Source organism: Vanellus vanellus (genome assembly GCF_965231255.1).
Source record: "Vanellus vanellus genome assembly, chromosome: 3".
Lineage (NCBI taxonomy): Eukaryota > Metazoa > Chordata > Aves > Charadriiformes > Charadriidae > Vanellus > Vanellus vanellus.
In genome coordinates this window covers 15,573,099-15,589,486 of record NC_138907.1, presented here as the reverse complement: position 1 = coordinate 15,589,486, position 16,388 = coordinate 15,573,099, and the positions used below count along the sequence as shown (strand labels likewise).

General features: G+C 43.7%; 1 protein-coding gene across 2 annotated transcripts in view; it reads left to right on the top strand.

The window, feature by feature from the left end:
• Positions 1–16,388, top strand: part of SNX5 (sorting nexin 5) — a 43,631-nt gene that overhangs the window by 5,054 nt on the left and 22,189 nt on the right. Inside the window, exons 2-13 of one of the 2 annotated variants that reach the window (XM_082480446.1) lie at positions 4,330–4,434; positions 4,934–5,044; positions 6,661–6,782; positions 7,112–7,235; positions 7,888–7,983; positions 8,867–8,972; positions 9,052–9,127; positions 9,957–9,996; positions 10,081–10,167; positions 11,224–11,383; positions 12,091–12,176; positions 13,211–13,754. In XM_082480446.1, the coding sequence (XP_082336572.1) occupies positions 4,330–4,434; positions 4,934–5,044; positions 6,661–6,782; positions 7,112–7,235; positions 7,888–7,983; positions 8,867–8,972; positions 9,052–9,127; positions 9,957–9,996; positions 10,081–10,167; positions 11,224–11,383; positions 12,091–12,176; positions 13,211–13,258 (1,161 nt within the window). In that variant the 3' untranslated portion in view covers positions 13,259–13,754. Of the gene's footprint in view, positions 1–4,329; positions 4,435–4,933; positions 5,045–6,660; positions 6,783–7,111; positions 7,236–7,887; positions 7,984–8,866; positions 8,973–9,051; positions 9,128–9,956; positions 9,997–10,080; positions 10,168–11,223; positions 11,384–12,090; positions 12,177–13,210; positions 13,755–16,388 lie in introns of those variants that run through there. The other variant, XM_082480447.1, reaches the window with a different exon arrangement.

Sequence of the window (16,388 nt, the reverse complement as noted above, 5' to 3'; positions counted from 1 at the left end):
ATGAAAGCAGAGGAATTACTTTGCTCTGCACAGCCTTTGTGTGTCCATAAGCAAGTTGGTCCTCATTCCTGCTTGTAGGATGGGTGTAGGAGGGATGGTGCAATGAAAGGGCCTGAATAATGAGCTGCTAATGTTGCAGGAGGGGGTGCTTGTGTTGATCAAAGGTTGGTGTGGAACATCTGCTTTAGGTGCACTGGGTTAGTGCCTTATAGAGCTGTGGTAACAAGAGGGGGCTTCTTGCTTCCAGTTCATTGGATAAATGCTGCCCCGGCCCTTTCTGTAGGGGAAACAAAGTACTCTGTCCTCCTGAAGTCAGATGGTGTGAATGCTCTCTTTGTAGTCTGAGCCTTGCTGCTGTGATTGTGTAATTTTAAAGGTCTCTGGCCTGGAGTTAGGAGCCCACAGTGACCTTCACAGGACAAGAGCAGACCAGTGGTTTTATAATCACACAGAATCACAGAATGGTCAGGGTTGGAAGGGACCTCTGGAGATCATCTAGTCCAACCCCCTCTGTTTCATATGGCTCCAGGTCCTTTACTAAAGAGCAAACTCCTGAAGGGCAGAGGTGATAATACTGTGCTGTCTTCAGCAGTGATATGCTTGATGTTTGAGCCTGCAGTGGCCTTTAAATATAGGATGGGTCACATCCCTTTACAGCAGATGTTTAGGGCAGGAGAGGTACAAGTTTTCTTAGCAAGTGGCTTCATATAGTCCTGAGGGGCAGAATCCCACCACTGTATGCAGGAGTGTTATTGACTCTTGTTCTGTTTCTGGGCTGGTCTCACACTTTGAGCCATGATTATAGTACACACTGCTCTAGAGTGCACAGCTGAGCACTGCTGCGGACTTGGTTGCTTCTGTGTAAATAAGGCCCTACTGGGGCACTAAGCTCTCATGCAGTAGCATTTCTGGGGTTTGTTGAAGCTCTAGGTTATGTGTTCTTGCCCCATTGCCTCTGCAGTTTATGGTGCTAGTGCAAGGGAGGAATGCTTGTGGCATGTGAACTTTTTCATCTGACAAAGCAGTACCATCTTGTGTCCCTACCTGCTCATCTCTTGTGCAGGCAACTACTAGACATGTAGGTGTGTGTGGACAGCATCTAATCACATGTTACTTTCTTCACAACACTTAATAAAAAACTTCACAAATTCAGGACTGGCTGATTTGTGTAATCCTTTCCTTAGTTTAGCTGAGAGGAAGCAGTTTCCTTTGGCTTATCATACTTTCCAGACTCAGCAGTTCATATTGTTAGCACTGCTGATCCTGTTTTGACAGTAAAGAAAAGTAAGCAGGATGCAAAACACTGGGGTCTGCATCTTGCTGCTTTGGCCACAAGTGTTACCTGTCTGGGAAACACTGACCAACTTGCCTTTCATTCGGTTGGCAACAGACAGCAAGCTGTGCCCCCAGTGAAACTAATGTCTGAATGGTGGCCTTCTACCTATCTTTCCTCCAGTGCTTGAATGGGGCAGCTTCTGCCTCAACCAATGTCAGTGACCTCTGAACCATGCATCTTTGTGCTGTTTGGTCTGTGCCTTCCTAGCAAGTATCAGAATCATGTGCCTGTAGGGGAATATAGTAATCTGTTCCATAAAGTGGCTGGAGAGAAGCAGATGTAGTGTTTGGAGTCCGTTTGCATGCATTTGGATGTGAGCAGTGCTGGGACTGCTAGGGACTGTGTTTCAGGGCATGCTTTGTAAGCTCAATCTCCTTGCTTGCTGCCAAAGCAATACCCACGATGGGATAAACGCATTCTGTCCTTCAGAAGTCAGAATTGGAAGCTCGGTGTGCTGCATACAATGTCTTTTCACAGTCAAAGGTTTAAAAAGGTGTACCTACTTCCTTCTAACTGCAGCTGACAGCTAGTATGCAGCAGATAGAAGTCTTTTTAGCATGGCTGGAAGGATGAGGGTACAGAGACTGGGGTACCCTCACTTATGTGTGAGAGCCTGATCACAGATGAAAGCAGTAACCATCGGCGGTAGTGGGAGTCTAGGCAGGGGCAGGCTGGCTAGAGGCAAATGCGTGCTATAGCCTGACAGCTGTGTCCTCTGCAGGCAGCCGGAGAGACTTGTCATCTACCAGATCTGGACTGCAGTACACAGATGGCCAGACTAGGCAGAGGGAGTTTCCAAAGCTTTTGGAAGCAAAGCTTCACCTTATAAAGGGCAACCTCTCAACAGTTCTTTATGCAGCTTTACAGAAGCTTAAGGCAGCATTCAAGCTATCTGTGATATGACAGGATTGCTCAGATGCAGTCGGGCACTGTTTGCTTGTGGGCTTTGGCACTGAAACTTGTGGTTAGCAGGTGGTCGGGGCAAGCTCCTGGCTGGTGGCATCTGTGCGGTAGTATGCTGCAGGGTGGTGAAACAGTGTCAGTTGTGGCCCAGTTATCTAGCTTGCTTTCCTGGGAAGGCATTCAGATTTATCTCAAAAGGATAACCTTGGGATTCAGCCTGGCTCTGGCGGTCACTCTTCAGCAAACTTCCTGTGTTGTGACCTTGATCTCTAGCAGTTTTTCCCGTATGCAGAGAATAAGAATGATTTGTTAGGTTGCAACACTGAAGGGAGGGCCTCTTAGAAAGGTTTCATAGCACAGGAACCACCATAATGTGATAGGCTAAGGTTCCTGCATGCTTCTGGGATACAGATGACTGAAGCTGGTGATCACTAGTGTCTAATAGCTTGTAAAAGCCTGTTCTTTGGTATCTAAATACATGATTCTACTTGATGTAAGAACTGGATGTATGCATTAACCTTAGTAACCTATGCTGGATATGCCTAAACTTTTTTGTTGCTTCTGAGGTCATGTAGAGAATTTATCATCAATGGTTGGGTACATGCAGTGAAGTATGACTTGGTAAAGGAAGTTCAAATTGTAAACTGGAGAGAGAAATGAGCTGGTGGCCATGCTGAATCTTACTGCTTATGAGTGCAGCCTGGCTTCTTGCCTGGCTTTCCAGAACAGGATGGCATGCCGAGCATTAAGGCCCTGTCTGCTCTGAGTCAGCAAGCACTGTCCTTCTTGTAAGGAGTTTCAGTAGGACTATGGCTTGAGGATGTTAGTGGTACATAACCTAGAGCATTTTCAATTGAGAAGGCTATTCTGCTGGTCTGGAAAAGTAAAGTATGGTTGAAACTGTATTCTGGGTGTAGGCTGTTGGAATGAAGAAATAAGTCCCTGAAGGAAGATGCTGGCTCTTTTTAAAGCCTGTCTGAAGCACTGGGAAGGCAAGGCTTGTCTTTATTGAACCTGGTATGCTCTGAGGTTTTCTGTAAAGGGTTCCTCACATAGCATGCTCAGAAACCTCTGCTGAGCTGCTCTGAGTGGAAATAAATGGTGTTAAAATGTTGGCAGACACAAAGCTCTGTCTAGGAAAGATAAAACAAGACCTGAATTGGGGAGAGGAAGAGACTTGCAGTTAGAAGCAGTAAATAGCTTTTTGTAGAGCAAAATATCTTTGAGGCTAGTTCTTGTACCAGCTTACTGGGGCTTTCTTTAATAGCAAATGTGCATTCTACCAGCAATGAATAACATGATGCCAGGTATCCTGAAAATAAGATTAAACAGATGCAGTGATAGTGCCACAGTGGTTTTGGGTTTTGGTCCTGCTTCTGGCAAACAGTTGGCTCTTAGATTTTATGGGAGCCTAAAGAGATTTCATGCCCCACTTTTCCCCAAGACCAGAGAGAATGTAGCCTCTGTAGCTGTCAGAACAGCTACTGGAACATGCGCAGTAGTTTTGGGAGATCAGAGTGGCAGTGGTGACCAGTCTGGACCTGGTGAGAAAGCATGAGGCTCTTGCCTGTGACTTGCTATTTGTAATAGATAAGCGCTCCATTCTTCTTGCCTTAGATTAAAGCAGCTCTCTGATCTAAGGGTGAGGAAACAGGTTACAAGGCTAGACTCATAAGAACCATCCTGCCACATACTGTGGAGATGCAGGATAATGAAGAGAGAATTATTAGGGTTGTTGCTATCTTCTAAATGGTGTGATAGGCTTTGGCTTGATGTGCTTCAAGTGAACAGGCTGGAGAAGTACTGGAAGGGGGATGCTTCTTTTGAAAGAAGACTTCCCAAATATCTGTAGTGTGAACTCTAACAATTGGTTCTTCAGACTTTAAGCAAACAAGCCTTTTTAGTTTCCTGTGTTTGGAAGGGAAGGTTGTCACAATGATGTGCAAGTAGTGTCAAGGCTGTCATGCTTGTCCATATGTGCTGTTCTTGGAGGCAGCAGTTTAGTGTAATGTGGTTCTTGTTGACAGCTGATGACCAGTCTAGCTTTGCTAAACCTACTTGATGCTTAACCAAGGCTTATTCTGTTGCAGCTGAGGTCTGTATCTGTAGACCTGAATGTCGATCCTTCTCTCCAAATTGATATACCTGATGCCCTAAGTGAAAAGGACAGAGTTAAGTTCACTGTGCACACTAAGGTAAGATCATGGATTAGAAAGTGGTCTTCATAAGTGTTATACAAGTAACCTGCATATTTGTTATACATGTACCTGTAAAGATGGGCTTGGCAATGAAGGAAATCTAATTAGATGGAGCTTTTCCACTTAAAGGCCTGAGGGTATATACATGCAGAAGCTTCAGGTTTCCTAAGACTTGAACACTCTCTAAATAGAGACAAGGTAGCTGATGCACTACACTGGCTTTGCTAAGGAATCCTAGCTTGGCACCAGAAGGCTGGGGGGTAGGGGTGGGGAAACCAGCTACTGTGAAACTTCACAAAATAAGCTGCATTAATGCTGTTCCACAACAGTGCCTTTTCTTTAAATAGTAGTAAGGCTCTGGAATGAGTGCCAGCTCAGCTAAAAGGGAGTAGGCGAGGCTCTTACTAGGCAAAATAGCTTCCTTTGGAAACGGACAGAACTGTTTCAAAAAGCACTAATTTACAAAACAGTAGGTCTTCTATATCTTCTCTTCCAGACTACACTGCCAGCTTTTCAAAGCCCTGAGTTTTCAGTTACAAGGCAGCATGAAGACTTTGTATGGCTCCATGATACACTCACTGAAACTGAAGAATATGCGGGACTCATTGTAAGTACTTCCTTAAAAAATGTAAATATAAATAGAAGACTATGGTGATTTAAAGTGCATACTAGTAAGGACATGAAGTCTGCTTTACTAATGTTACTAGTAGTTCATGACTTGGGTATTCCCTATGCTTCCTTTTGCCTTAATTCCCCCAAAATTTGAGTGGTATGGCTCTATGTTAATTTTCTATATAGTCTGGAGCAGCAAAAAAGCTCCAAGTTCCTGACTCTACAGTGGTAGAGTGTCTGCGTGTTAGAACTTAGAGGGTTCTGATCAGCAGCACAGAGTCTAGTTGGAGGCCTGTAACCAGTGGTGTTTCCCAGGGGTCAATACTTGGTCCAATCTTGTTTAATATAGTCATTAGTGACCTGAATGAGGGGACAGAGTGTACCCTCAGCAAGTTTGCTGATGATACGAAACTGGGTGGGGTGGCTGACAGCCCGGAGGGCTGTGCTGCCATCCAGCGTGACCTGGAGAGCTGGGTAGAGAAGAACCTAATGAGGTTCAACAAAAGCAAGTGCAAGGTCCTGCACCTGGGGAGGAAGAATGCGAAGCACCAGTATAGGTTAGGGGCGGACCTGCTGGGAAGTAGCTCGGAGGAGAAGGATCTGGGGGTCCTAGTAGACAGTAAATTATCCATGAGCCAGCAATGTGCCCTTGTTGCCAAAAAGGCCAATAGAATTCTGGGCTGCATGGGGAAGAGTGTGGCCAGTAGGTTGAGGGAGGTCATTCTCCCCCTCTACTCTGCACTGGTGAGACCACAACTGGAATACTGTGTCCGGTTTTGGGCTTCCCAGTTCAAAAGGGACAGGGAACTGCTGGAGCAAGTCCAGCAAAGGGCAACTAAGATGATTAAGGGCTTGGAGCATCTGCCTTATGAGGAAAGGCTGAGAGAGCTGGGACTCTTTAGCCTGGAGAAGAGAAGGCTGAGGGGAGACCTTATTAACGCTTACAAGTATCTAAAGGGTGGGTTGAAGGAGGATGGAGCCAGGCTCTTTTCAATGGTTCCCAGTGACAGGACGAGGGGTAATGGGCACAAGTTAGAACACAGGATGTTCCGTTCAAATACACGGAAAAACTTCTTTACGGTGAGGGTGACAGAGCACTGGCACAGGCTGCCCAGGGAGGTTGTGGAGTCCCCTTCTCTGGAGATTTTCAAGACGCGCCTGGATGCAGTCCTGAGTAATGTGCTCTAGGCACTCCTGCTTTAGCAGGGGAGTTGGACTAGATGATCTCTAGAGGTCCCTTCCAACTCTGAAAACTCTGATTCTGTGATTAATATCTGCCTGAAGATGACACAATTAAATAGTCTATTAAATATAGATTTTTCTTTCCTATCGTGATTCTTTAGGAGGCCCTGTAGGCCACAGAAGATGGTTAACTAAAGGGTGGATTGTAGAGGTTGTTCCTCTTGGTTGGTTGCCCTCCTGGGGCAGGGGTAGCACAGAGCTGGGAGGGGCAAACAGAGGCCTAGCATCAACATACCTCTAGAATTCCTGGGTGCGGAGTCTTGCTGGCTTGCCATGACCAGGCAAAAGGACCTCCTTCCAGAGAAGGCTAGAAGTAATTTTGGGGAACTTTATTTGCTACCACCTATCACTAACCAATTCCTTGGCTAGATACCTCCAGCACCTTCAAAGCCCGACTTTGATGGTCCCAGAGAGAAGATGCAGAAGCTAGGGGAAGGAGAGGTGTCCATGACAAAAGAAGAGTTTGCCAAAATGAAGCAAGAGCTAGAAGCGTAAGTAGAATGAGTCTACTGCCAAGAGCTGCACTTAGAAAAGCCTCCAGGGAGACCAACTTATTTGGTGGCAACTGATCTTGAGTGTGACTGTTCTGAAGGGAGTCTGCTGCTGCATAATCTTTAAAATCTTGGAGCTGGGGTTTTGCCAAAAGTTTCTCTCAAACTGGAAAACTTCCTAGCTAAAGAGATTGAAAATAGCTTGTGTATCACTAGCTAGCTATTTCAGAAGCATGTTTAATAACTTCACTGGACAAACTTAAAGCAATTCTTTGTATATTGAAGAAGGCAGTACAAGAGAGGATGCCAAGTCTGTTCTTTCCTTTCAGTGAATACCTCGCTGTATTCAAGAAGACTGTATCATCACATGAAATCTTCCTTCAGCGGATTTCTTCTCATCCTGTGCTCAGCAAAGATCGCAATTTTCATGTTTTCCTGGAGTATGACCAGGATGTAAGACACTTTTTTTTTTTTTTTTTTTCCTTCCTCCTTTCTGAGTGAGGCAAGATGTTAGGAGTGCTGTTACTTTTTCTGGGCACAGTCAGAATGTTATTAAATCTATGTGCAGCATTAGGGAGCAGATATTGCCTGTACTTCTGTGATATGATTAAAGGATGAAAGCCTCTTTCTGCTTTTTAGACCTCTTTCTGCTATAAATCTCAATGTTTCTTAATCCTAGTCAAGTTGGTTAGGAAGCCAACTTTGTATGCCTTTATCTTAGGAACAAGTATGGCTCAGGTGTACCTGTGCTGTGTGTTGCATGGTACTAAAATGGAAGAATGGAAATGTATTAAAGTTGGTACTGCATCTGTTTTGTCACACTTAATTATGAGTGATAGATGCTGATCCAAGATATGGAAGGAGAAACTGAGCTGTTTCTGGGAATGGCAAAAATCTGTGGCACAGAATAGTTGAACAACTTCTACTGAAGCAATTTGTTACATGAGCCATCTTTATACAGCTTATACAGGTATTATGGAGAGCTTGGAAATCGGCCTGCTCTGTCATATGCTAGATATAAATGGTGTTACTATACTGCAAGTGTCAAAATAGTCACTTCCCCGCTCAGCATAACTTTAAAGCTGTCTTGGCCTCTCTGTTGCAGCTGAGTGTTCGGAGGAAAAACACAAAAGAGATGTTTGGTGGCTTTTTAAAAAGCGTAGTAAAGAGTGCTGATGAAGTTCTCTTCTCTGGAGTCAAGGTAAGGTAGTTAGTTCACCTCTTACTTAGCCTAATCTTGATTGTTTATTGCTTCTTGCTCTGGGGAAGTTAGTTATGTCTGCTCCAGGCTTGATGTGTGTGAGGCTGTTACAAGGAAGGTTGGTTAGCATTAGTTACTGCTATACTAAGCTGGGTGGAGTAGACTATATTAATTTTGACTTCTGTAGTGATAAGACATTGAAGCTATAGGCTGTTAAGAATTTAAGTGTACATTTAAAGCTTCTGGTGGATGCACAAGTGTTGCCTTAATAGAAGATACTGGTGGGGAGGAAGGAATTACACCTCTAGCAAATGTGCTTGTGCTTTTTGTCTACCTGGGAGCTCTGAACAAACATGACTTATGGGTTTATGCTTGCACTAGATGAGATCAAATACCAAAGACTCTTGTAATGGGTCCAGCTTCAGGTTTTCTATCATGTTTCCATGGTAGCTTTTTCTAATAGACTTGATGTTTCATGACATTGTGTTTAGGACATTACAGTACATATAATGTTTGGTGCGGATGTGAAGCAAGCATGTAAACTGCTTAGCTACTGTGTTGCAGCAGGCCTGGGAAATAAAATTCTAACAGCTGGTAGTCCTAAGGGCTGTCCTATACCAACTTACTGATTGCTTCAGACAACCTGCGGTGTTGAATAGTGAATGTCAAAGCCATCTTCACTTTATTGTGAAAAAGAAACTTGCCAAACAGTCTGGTTTGTCAAATCCTTGCCTCAGGATCTTGTCTTGAACTCTGCTCTTCAGTAGATATTGATGGGCATAATGCTCAGGTGGTTGTGGTTTTCTTTGGCCTTTCCCAAAATAGGGAAGAGCTTGTATTCTGCAGTAATGTAACTGACTTAACAGGTCATACTCTCTTTCAGGAAGTGGAGGACTTCTTTGAACAAGAGAAGACTTTTCTTGTAAACTACTACAACAGAATCAAGGATGCGTGTGCAAAAGCTGATAAGATGACAAGATCTCATAAAAGTAAATCTTTTTGAAGACCTTTAGAAAGACCTTGCAGTCTTTCTGATTTCATTCTGAAAGCCTTGTCTTGTTTTTGCAGGTGTTGCAGATGACTATATTTATACTTCAGCTTGCTTGAACAGCCTTGCATTAGAAGAACCTACAGTTATCAAAAAGTAAGCAATTCTGACTGTTCATAAACATATCCTGAGTCTGAGAATATCTAGTTCCTTCTGTAAAGTCCAGGGGGTTGAGTCATTGCTGGCTTGGGAGTCTTGAATTGCAAGCAAGTGGCATTGAAACTTTCTATCCTCTGGCACGCCTGGTGCAGCAGACCTGAAACTATCAATTGCATCTGACTCTTAACTAGCTGATCTTTTGCTATTTGTGCCCTAGAGCTGAATTGTACCGGTCATCAAAGCTCCTTCTAAACGGAAGTCTCCAGATTTTTTTCAGGTCGCGATCCCCAGAGAATGTGTGAGAAAGGGGTTTTGCACAGTGTTCTAAAGTGCTGTTAAATATAACCACTGCTTACACTAGGCCTGTACTATCTTCTGGACCTTTGAAGAACAGTAGAGGTTTTTAAGCTATGTAAACCTAGTCCTCTTTTCTGAGGTGTATTCTTCCACCTCTCTAAACTTGGCTATCAATTTACCAAGACCTTGTTAAAAGAGTATGTAGCTGAATAAACAAGACCGATCATCCCTCCTGGAGGGTAGCAGGGGGGAAATTTTCCACAAGGCCTTCAAGCTCTAGAGATCAGTGTTTTTACTTTAAATGGTGTGTAGCTGCTCAGCTGTACTCATCTGTTAGGCTGGAATCCAGCACTTCTTGCATTGAACCTTTTGTCCAGGTCTCTGCCTAGATCTGAGTTCTTTTTAAGCCCTTGTCTGGGTCTGTATACAGGAGTAAACTCCAGTCTCTGGCTCTTTAGTTTCCTGTGAATTTATCAGACTAAGAAGTATCTAAAACTTATTTATACATTTTTATTTTTTCCCCCCCTAGGTACTTGTTGAAAGTCGCTGAGCTCTTTGAGAAACTCAGGGTAAGAGAAACTTTTTTGGGAAAAGGGAAACTCTGAATCTGGATGTTGCTGTTTTCTGTCACATACCAACTCTGTTTTCTGCAGAAGGTAGAGAGTAGAGTTTCATCTGATGAAGACTTAAAGCTCTCTGAACTGTTGAGATACTACATGCTCAATATAGAAGCTGCTAAGGTGAGAATAGTTTTCTTTTTGAAGCTTAGTTTTATTATGGGCATCATGATTCACTAAGTTGTCTTTGCTTTAAGAAGACAGGAAGATGGGCACTCTTTTTGCCTAAGAAACCTGGTATTCCTAAACCACAGCAGAATATAGAAACTATATATTGGCTAGCTGCTGTTCAGCCCACTTACAGAAGGGCTGTTTAAGATCTCTGACCAGTTTTTCTTTGGCATGTAGTGAGGAAGTAAGTTAGATCAAACTGAATTTGAGTCTGCAGCAGCATTCTAACCCTTCCTCTGCCTGAGTACTCACGACTTGTCAGTAAAACCAATGATGCCTAATTAGTAGTTAAGACTTACTTCAGGATTTTTAAAGTACTTTATCATGAATATGATGGTAACATGTGAAGTCTGTTGGAGTCCAGACTCCAAGAGGAGTTTGGTAGATTGATGTGACTACAAAAGCCTTGCCAGCAACTCTTCTAAGCAATACTTGACTTGGCAAGGGGATGACTATGCTGAGAAATGGTATCTGGAACATTCTGGTACCCTGGAACATTCACTACCAGCTCCCTCTGTGTGGTATACTGCTATTTAGACATCAAGACTATACTGCTGCTAGATTAGAAAGGAATTGGTGCCAAGACCTGTACTGCTTTTCATATCTAGGTTAGTATAGTGCTTCTGTCAAACTGTCATATCTTCAACAAATTAAATTACAGTGTATCCCTTACTAGAGGTAGACTAAGGGAATTCAGAAAGTGCTATCCCTCTTTAGTGGAGAGGCCCACCTTATAGAAGGATAAAGCTACTTTAAGGGAAGAAGCAGTGCCTACAGTAGCCCTCAGACTTCTGTGACTACGGCACAAGTGGCTGTCCTGAAAACTTGCCACTGCACTGGTGAAAGGCTCCTGTTGCTGTGCTAAGAGCATAGCAGGTTATAATAGCTTGTTGGAAGAAGCAGAACCTGATGCTGAAAGAAGTGAAACCTCCTGGTGCTAAGGTAGTTGTAACCTCAATTTGGGAACTAGCCCTCTTAAGGCTTTGCACTGTTCCTATCTACTTTCAGGATCTTCTATACAGACGTACAAGGGCTCTTGTTGACTATGAAAACTCTAACAAAGCTCTAGATAAAGCCAGGCTAAAGAGCAAGGATGTCAGGCTGGCAGAGGCACATCAACAGGATTGTTGTCAGAAGTTTGAAAAGATTTCAGAATCTGCAAAACAAGGTAAAACAGTCTTTGCTGTATTTATGCTGAAGGGTGATCCTAATGCACTCCATGTCTCCATCTGATGTTCAGCTGCTGAAGGCTTCTGAACACTGTCCTGAAGCAAGTAGTCTGGACATCCCAAGGGCAGTGTAGATGCCTGCAAGATTAATGCAGCTAAATATTTTAAAGAATGATTGTCTGAAACAGAGCAATGACCAACCTTAATTATAAGCCCCTAGTATTTGCTTTCTGGTTTGAAGGTGACTATTCAGGCTTCTGATTATCTCAATTAGAACTGTGCAAAGAGGTTTTGGCTCTGTCCCAGTACAGCTGAGTACCTCATACAGAGCTTCAAATACTGGTTCTTAGTAGATACCTTTGGACAATATAAAACAGAAGGAACATGCTTTCATGGTACATATGCTGCTCCTTTAACGTTCTTGGTTTTTAAATGTTCTGTGTTCTCACAGAGCTTGTGTGGCTTCTGTTTTATTCCAGTTGTCTGCCTACAAAACCAGTCTTAGACAAGCTATCTGTTTCATCACCAAGATGTCAGTGTCATGTGATGACGCATCTCTGGCTAGAAAGAGCAAGACTAACTCTTGAACCTTTTCATGGTCAAATACTGTAACTAGAGCTGTACAACAGCTCATGAAACATAAGGGGCATTGCTGAAACTTCAGTCACACTTTGTATATCTATCTTATCTTTGTTCTTCCCTGCAGAACTGATGAGCTTCAAACAGAAGAGAATAGCAGCATTCCGCAAAAACCTAATTGAAATGGCAGAACTGGAAATAAAACATGCAAAGGTGTGTTCTTTTTGGAATTTAACAGGCATAGCTTGAGGGAAGTGAGTACTGTGTAACTTGGAGGATTTGCTGGGTTTCCTTTAAAACTAGGAAGTGTAAAATGGAACAGCTGGGCTCTTTAGCTGAGATCTGAAGAGAGGAAGGAAAGGAAGTGGAAAGCTTAGGTGTAGTGCATACAAAGAAAACTGCCAGCATTTGTTAACTGTCCTGTGCAGAAAGTCTGTTTCTAATCTTGTCGCTCCTAAGACACCAGCCTATTGAGCTGTAAGTGAGAAGCTTCAATTTTGCAGGTAGTACACAGCTCACCTAAATTCCCATCAGGCAGTCTCACCTGTGGGGTTTGATCTCTTCTGCATCTAGAGGCAGCTGCTGCCTCCAGTATTCCTGAATGCTGTGAGCAGATCTGGCAGTGTGTGATCTAGCTGTCAACCCTTCTCACTTGGTTTGTCAGTGAAGGGGAACACTGGCTTTGTAGCAGCCTCTGCCAAGGTTTACTGAGCAGGCTTGAAGTAGTCTGTGGAGACCACACCACATACTGCCAGCTTAATCCAGCAAAGCGTACACTTGTTATAGGGTCTGTGTACTTACTGTAGAGAACAAAGCAGGAGGACTCGGGAAGAGGTAACTGTGCATCCTCAGCTTTTGCAGGAGGAAAGCCTAATTTCCCACACTCTGGGAGTCCTGGACTTCATCACAGGTAGCTACTTCAGTGCTGAGCTTGAACATGATATATAAAAGGCTTAACAATACTGCTCAGTATGGCCCACTTTTAAAATGTACTACTCTTGCCCCTCTCCATCTCACAAAGTGAGTCATGGTTGCAGGCCTGCAGGAAGAGGCAGATTGCAGACTGTATGATCTGGTTTTGCTGCTCTACTGCTTGAATGCTTGTCTCTGCAGTATAAGCTCTTCAGCATTGTCACAGGCTACAAAATTCTGGGATGGACATACTATTTTGGAAGCTACTTCATTGTGGAAGGCAGGATTTAAATTGTCAGTGATACTCATCTGAAACTAATTCTCTTCCTTTCCAGAACAACATCTCTCTCCTTCAAAGCTGTATTGACTTGTTCAAGAACTAAGGCGCCTTATTCTGAAAATGTGAAAAAAGCATCAATTGCACTCAATAGCCAGGGGCAACTTATTGGCTTGACTTCATTAGCTTAAAATAAATATTGTCACTGAGATTCTGTTTGACTAATACTTAAATATGTTGATAGTGATGCATTGTACATTGACTTTCTTGGTCTAAATGAGCCGAATTGTGTATGAATTGTCTGGATGTAGCTAACATCCTGTTGGTTGATAACTCAAAATGAGTCAAATATAAGAAATCAATTTGCTGTTGACTGACTTCATCTAGCAGAAAATGTTTTCTGAGAACTCCTTTTTTGCAGGATCATAAAGTAATCTGTCTCTTCATAGCCCTGATGTATTTAAAACTTGTAAGTGGGAATGACTTATAAGTGTAGTAATTTTATAAAGTAAATATCTTAACATTCCACTTCCCAGACAGATTTCTACTACAATATATTTTGAATTTCTTTAACTACATTCAGTATTTGTACACTTGGGCAATACAGCAAATAAAAATGTCTGATACAACAAGCTGTTGTATGGCAAGACTTTGTGTGGTATGTAAAATGACAAACTGAGGTTTCAGGCACCGAATTACTCATCACCTGGAGCTCTTGATTCAGAGCACTAGAGATAAATATTTGACTCAATAGGATTGTTCTTGGAATGAGTGTTGGCATGAAATGTGGGGACTTCAGGTCATGTTGCTGTTTGAGTAGTACTCTTAAACTTTTACTTCCTATATGCTGCACACAAAGGAAACCAGGCCTTTCAAAAGCATTGATACATATGGATGGCTTCAGACTACTTTACAATGCTTCATATTTTGTCAATCTTTATAGCTCCTGCTAGCAACAAGAGGCTGTTTAAAAATCCAAGGCTTCTGGAAGTACAGCCGTTGCCAGTTTTCTGTAAGATAAACCTCTTTAATCTTAGTATGGACAACTGGGCATACACTGCCATGGCTGAGGCAACTCAGCCTATGAACCCCAAGGTCATCTTTCTACAGGGTAGCTATCATTTGGCATATGGGGATATATTCTTCTTTCTCAGAAAGTTGCCTTTAAAAGAGTATCTGAGCCTTGCCTAATTTCTTGTGACTAAACTTGTAATCATGCTTGAAGTATAGGCTATGTGGCTGTGCGCTGAGAAGCCTGCCTGAAACAGCTTCAACCAGAGAAGCTCTGAAAATGGGCAGCTCAGTGGCAGTATCTAAGGGCTGTTCAATAGTTTACTTTTCTGTGATCTAACGCTTTTTCTTTTTGGTACCCCATGAAAACTAAGCAGCTCTTACCAGTCATGCCATCCTGTAGCAGTCCAGCTGAAAAATGTCTGAATTCTGTCTGCTTTTACATTTGTTTGACAGAAGCAGTTTCAACTTGTGGTTGATAAGGTTTCTGGAGTTCCTGCTTGCTTATGGCCAAATAGCTCAATTCCAGCAGCAGCCCCATAAGTATATTGTGTGTGGATATGTGGCCCCTATATAGAAGAGAGCTGGTAGGTTGCATTACAGTCACCTATGACAGATGTCATATAATACATAGAATCATAGAATCAGTGAGGTTGGAAGGGACCTTTAAGATCATCAAGTCCAACCATTAACCTACCCTGATAAAAACACCACCACTCCTAAACCATGTCCCTAAGCACCTCATCTACCCTTTTCTTAAACACCTCCAGGGATGGTGAATCCACCACCTCTCTGGGCAGCCTATTCCAATGTTTAATAACCCTTTCAGTGAAAAAATGCTTCCTAATATCCAATCTAAACCTGCCCTGACATAACTTGAACCCATTTCCTCTTGTCCTATCACTTGTCGCCAGGGAGAAGAGGTCAGCTCCCATCTCTCTAAAACCTCCTTTCAGGTAGTTGTAGAGGGTGATAAGGTCTCCCCTCAGCCTCCTCTTCTCCAGGCTAAACAACCCCAGATCCCTCAGTCGTTCCTCATAAGGTTTGTCCTCCAGACCCTTCACCAGCTTTGTAGCCCTTCTCTGGACACGCTCCAACACCTCAATGTCCTTCTTGTAGTGAGGGGCCCAAAACTGAACACAGTACTCGAGGTGAGGCCTCACCAGTGCCGAGTACAGGGGGATGATTACTTCCCTAGTCCGGCTCACCACACTATTCCTGATGCAGGCCAGGATGGTGTTGGCCTTCTTGGCTGCCTGGGCACACTGCTGGCTCATGCTCAGCCGGCTGTCCACCAACACCCCCAGGTCCTTTTCTGCCAGGCAGCTTTTGAGCCACTCCGCCCCCAGTCTGTAGCACTGCATGGGGTTGTTGTGACCCAAGTGCAGGACCCGACACTTGGCCTTGTTGAACCTCACACCATTGGCCTCAGCCCATCTGTCCAGCCTGTCCAGATCCCCCTGCAGAGCCAATCTGCCCTCAAGCAGATCAACACGCCCCCCCTAGTTTAGTGTCGTCTGCGAACTTACTGAGGGTGCATTCGATCCCCTCATCCAGATCGTTGATAAAGATATTAAAGAGAACGGGCCCCAGCACCGATCCCTGGGGGACACCACTCGTGACTGGACACCAACTGGATTTAACTCCATTTACCACCACTCTCTGGACACGGCCATCCAGCCAGTTTTTTACCCAACGAAGAGTATACCTGTCCAGGCCATGAGCAGCCATGCTTGTCCTTGTCCTGGGGCAACTAGTGGTCCCAAGCTGGACAATTCACACTGGCAAAGCTTTGGCTTTTCATAAAATGTGCACTGTGCCTCTTGCCCTCACTTCTTCTGGCTGCTTCATTCCAAGAAGAGCAGGCTGAGGATCCTAGGCTCTGCTAGTGTGCCAGGATGAGCTTCTCCTGGTGTGCTGTGGCTCTCGGAAGCCATGGTTGCTTCATGTGCCTTTGCACCTATTGCCTGTGGCATAGCAGAAGTAGCATCTTGCTTATGCTGTTTGACAGTGAAATTTTGTTATGCTGGGACTTTCTGAACCTAGCTCCAGTAGCAGGGTGGACTTTGTGAGTCAAAGTCAGCAGCAGAGAACTTGCAGCCTATAGTGAATCGCCTTTGGGCTGAGTCTGAAGAAGTTGAGCTCTGAGTATGTTTATCATAAACCACTGCAACTCAGTTTAAAGGCCTTTCTTACTTTTCCCAGAGAAAGGCTGCAGCTAGTAT